The 3105-nt window shown below is 39.9% G+C and overlaps 1 protein-coding gene across 1 annotated transcript in view; it reads right to left on the reverse strand.

Annotated features, from left to right (window-relative positions):
* Positions 1–233: 233 nt before the first annotated feature.
* epha5 (EPH receptor A5) overlaps positions 234–3105 on the reverse strand; it is a gene marked incomplete at both ends in the record, with an annotated part of 97153 nt that continues 94281 nt past the window's right edge. Inside the window, 2 exons of the mRNA XM_080018306.1 lie at positions 234–345; positions 944–1108. Of these exons, the coding sequence (XP_079874432.1) occupies positions 234–345; positions 944–1108 (277 nt within the window). The remainder of the gene's footprint in view (positions 346–943; positions 1109–3105) is intronic.

The following is a 3105-nucleotide window of genomic DNA, read 5'->3' on the forward strand; positions in this document are numbered from 1 at the left end:
CAGACCAAACTCCAGGACCACAGAGACACGGCCCTCCCTCCGGCTCCGGCTCGGTCGGTGTGAACCGTGTGTGTGTTTGTTCACTCAAAGTGCTTCGTCGATCTAGGTCCGACTGTATCGTCGCTTCGCTAAACGTCTTTTGGCGTAAATTAGGCCCAAACTCTGCGTGCACGTGTGTGTGTGTGTGTGTGTGTGTGTGGGTGTGCGTGTCCGTGTGTGTGTGTGTGTGCGCGTCAGATGTTGACCGCGGGGTTGACGTTGATCATGCGCACCCTCATCTCCTGGATGCTGGTGATGATTTTCTTCTGATGTCCTGCCAGGTTGACGCCAACTCTCCTCAAGTCTCTGCAGAACAACAATGAGCAGGTTGATGAGGTGCGCGTCACACGCGCTCTCACCGTTTTTATAGGAGCCGTAACCATGGTTTCAGCGAATACCACCAGCGAATACCGGCTTTACACTGAATCCAAAAACGGATCCAATTGCTGGAACCCCTATACTATATACACTTTATACAGTATACTATATACAATATATAAACAATATACACTATATACAGAATATATACTATATACACTATAAATACAATATACACTATATACACTGTATACGCCATATACACTATAAATACAATATACACAATATACAGTATATGCTAGATCTACTATATATACCAGCCACACCCCCTTACCGTGAAATAACAGGGGTCCTCGCTTATCGACCTGGTTGAAGGAACTGAACTCGTCGTTAAGTGAGCAGTACCTGTATTTATTTGAAGTCCATTCCAATAAACAGTGACTTTGGTTCGCAGCATCGCATCTCAAAGTTGGAAAACTCTCGCACTACAGGGTGCAGTCTCGTGAGGGGCTCGCCCTTATCACAAGGGGTGGGACTTATCACAGAAGGGCGGCGCTTGTGTGTGTGTGTGTGTGGGGGTCCTTACTCCGAGGTCATCTGAGTCACCGTCTCCAGCGAGGTGTAGCCCCCCTCCATGAAGAGCTGGGTGTAGCGACCCATCTTGATGGAGTCCAGCCACTCCCCCACGCCCTGCTTCAGGGTGGTGCAGTCCGTCTCCACGCTGGCCTGCTCCACCAGGAGGTTGGACACCCTGACGGAGGGATGACAGAGAGGAGGAGCGGGAAGAGGAGGGGAGGATTCTTTTTTCCAGTCAATCAGCTCCATCATCACATCACACGTGCAAAAAATGTATTATCTGCAAATGATGAATACCTCAATGTAATGAATAACAGGGACCTAATGTAGGATACAAAAAATACCCAAAATATATATATACAGTATATAGAGTATATACACTTTATACAGTATATACAGTATATTAGGGTTCATTCTGCCATTCAATGTGACCTTTATTCAGTAAAATATGAAATCATCTTAGTTTCATTACCATTTTTATTAGTGTATATACAGTATATACAGTATATAACTGTATACACACACACATACACTTACATGTACACATATATATATACAGAAATAAATATGTATATATATATATATACATATATATATATACATAATCTCTTGAACTTGAACATATATACATGCATATACATATATATGCATATATAAAGATATAAGTATATACATATATAGATATACATATATACATATGTATATATATACATATATATGTGTATATATATATATACACATATATACAGTATATACACACACACATATATATATATATATATATATATATATATATATATATACACACACATAAATATACACACACACATATATATATACACACATATATATTTTTTTATTTACTTATTATTATTAATCTCACTGTCTTCTACTATTATAATGGTGCTGGATTAAATGTACGTTTCTCTGCGTCATCGTTGTCGTAAAAGTGATTTTGGAATTTATTTATTACTTTACAATTTGGTAAAAGAACCAGGAGGAACATCACAGCTTTACAATGATCACACACTTAATATTATACTGTATCTGGATCTATCAAAGTATTGATTTACTATCAATCAACCAGCTGCATATCCTTGTAGATGACTGTGACACCTCCTGTAGTATGTTATTATAAATGATAACAACGATATCATGAGCATCATCTGCAGGAAAGAAGCAGTAACTGGATAAAGTACAGCAGTGCCTTACAGAGTACTACACACTCTAGATACAGTATTGCGGATGTGACGAGTACTGTTTGAACTCCATTCGAGAGCAAGTACTGCATATATGTATGAAAGTATTTATACGTATGTGACAAATAATCCCCTGAAATCTTGAAAAAGTACTGAAGTAGAAACGTCCGTGTGGTGCTCTTGGTACGTGGTACTTAGAGTATTTGCACTTTTACTGCAGTAAAAGCTCAGAGTAGAGCATGGAGTAGGAGCGAGGAGAGCCAGGCACATGTTAACAAGGCTCACGCTCCGTTCTCTGTCAAAAGCTCTGTCACTTATGACAGCAGGAGGCAGCGTGTGCAACTACATGTATCCATGGTTATACGGTTACAGCCGAGTGGCCATGTTGGATTCCCTTTCATCCCACTGGCAGTCACATGATGTTACACGGACTGTTGGACAGACGACTGATTTATTAAGTGTGTGTGTGTGTGTTTGTGTGTGTGTGTGTGTGTGTGTGTGTGTGTGTGTGTGTGTGAAAGCGAGGGAGTGATCCTAGAAGCAGTGATTGAGCTGCCTGGATTGAATGTCTCAGAAGTAAACGCAAACATTGTCAGCACAGAATCATGCGCAGGAAATCAGCACAAAAAAAGCTGAATAGTTGTTTGTACTGTACAGTTGGGTTATGAGGTAGAAAAATGTCCAAAATATGTTTAAAATTTGTAAATATTATTCAGGTTCTAAGGCTCTATCACTGACTAAAATCAAGAGGATCCTGGCTGACGTTTTCTACAAGACTGGCCAACGATTCGTTCAAAGCCCCGCGACAAATCTTCTATTCACGAACAGAGAAAATAACTGCTGAGGATTCAGTTGTTAATTCAGTTGAGAAAAGGGGAAGGCATTTGGCATAATTCATATTGAATGTGCCCGATTAACACTTTGCCACCGAAAAAAATTTAATTGACAGAATTAAAGGGTTCTTGTGAGAATT

The sequence above is a fragment of the Zeus faber genome (assembly GCF_960531495.2).
Source record: "Zeus faber genome assembly, chromosome: 17".
NCBI lineage: Eukaryota > Metazoa > Chordata > Actinopteri > Zeiformes > Zeidae > Zeus > Zeus faber.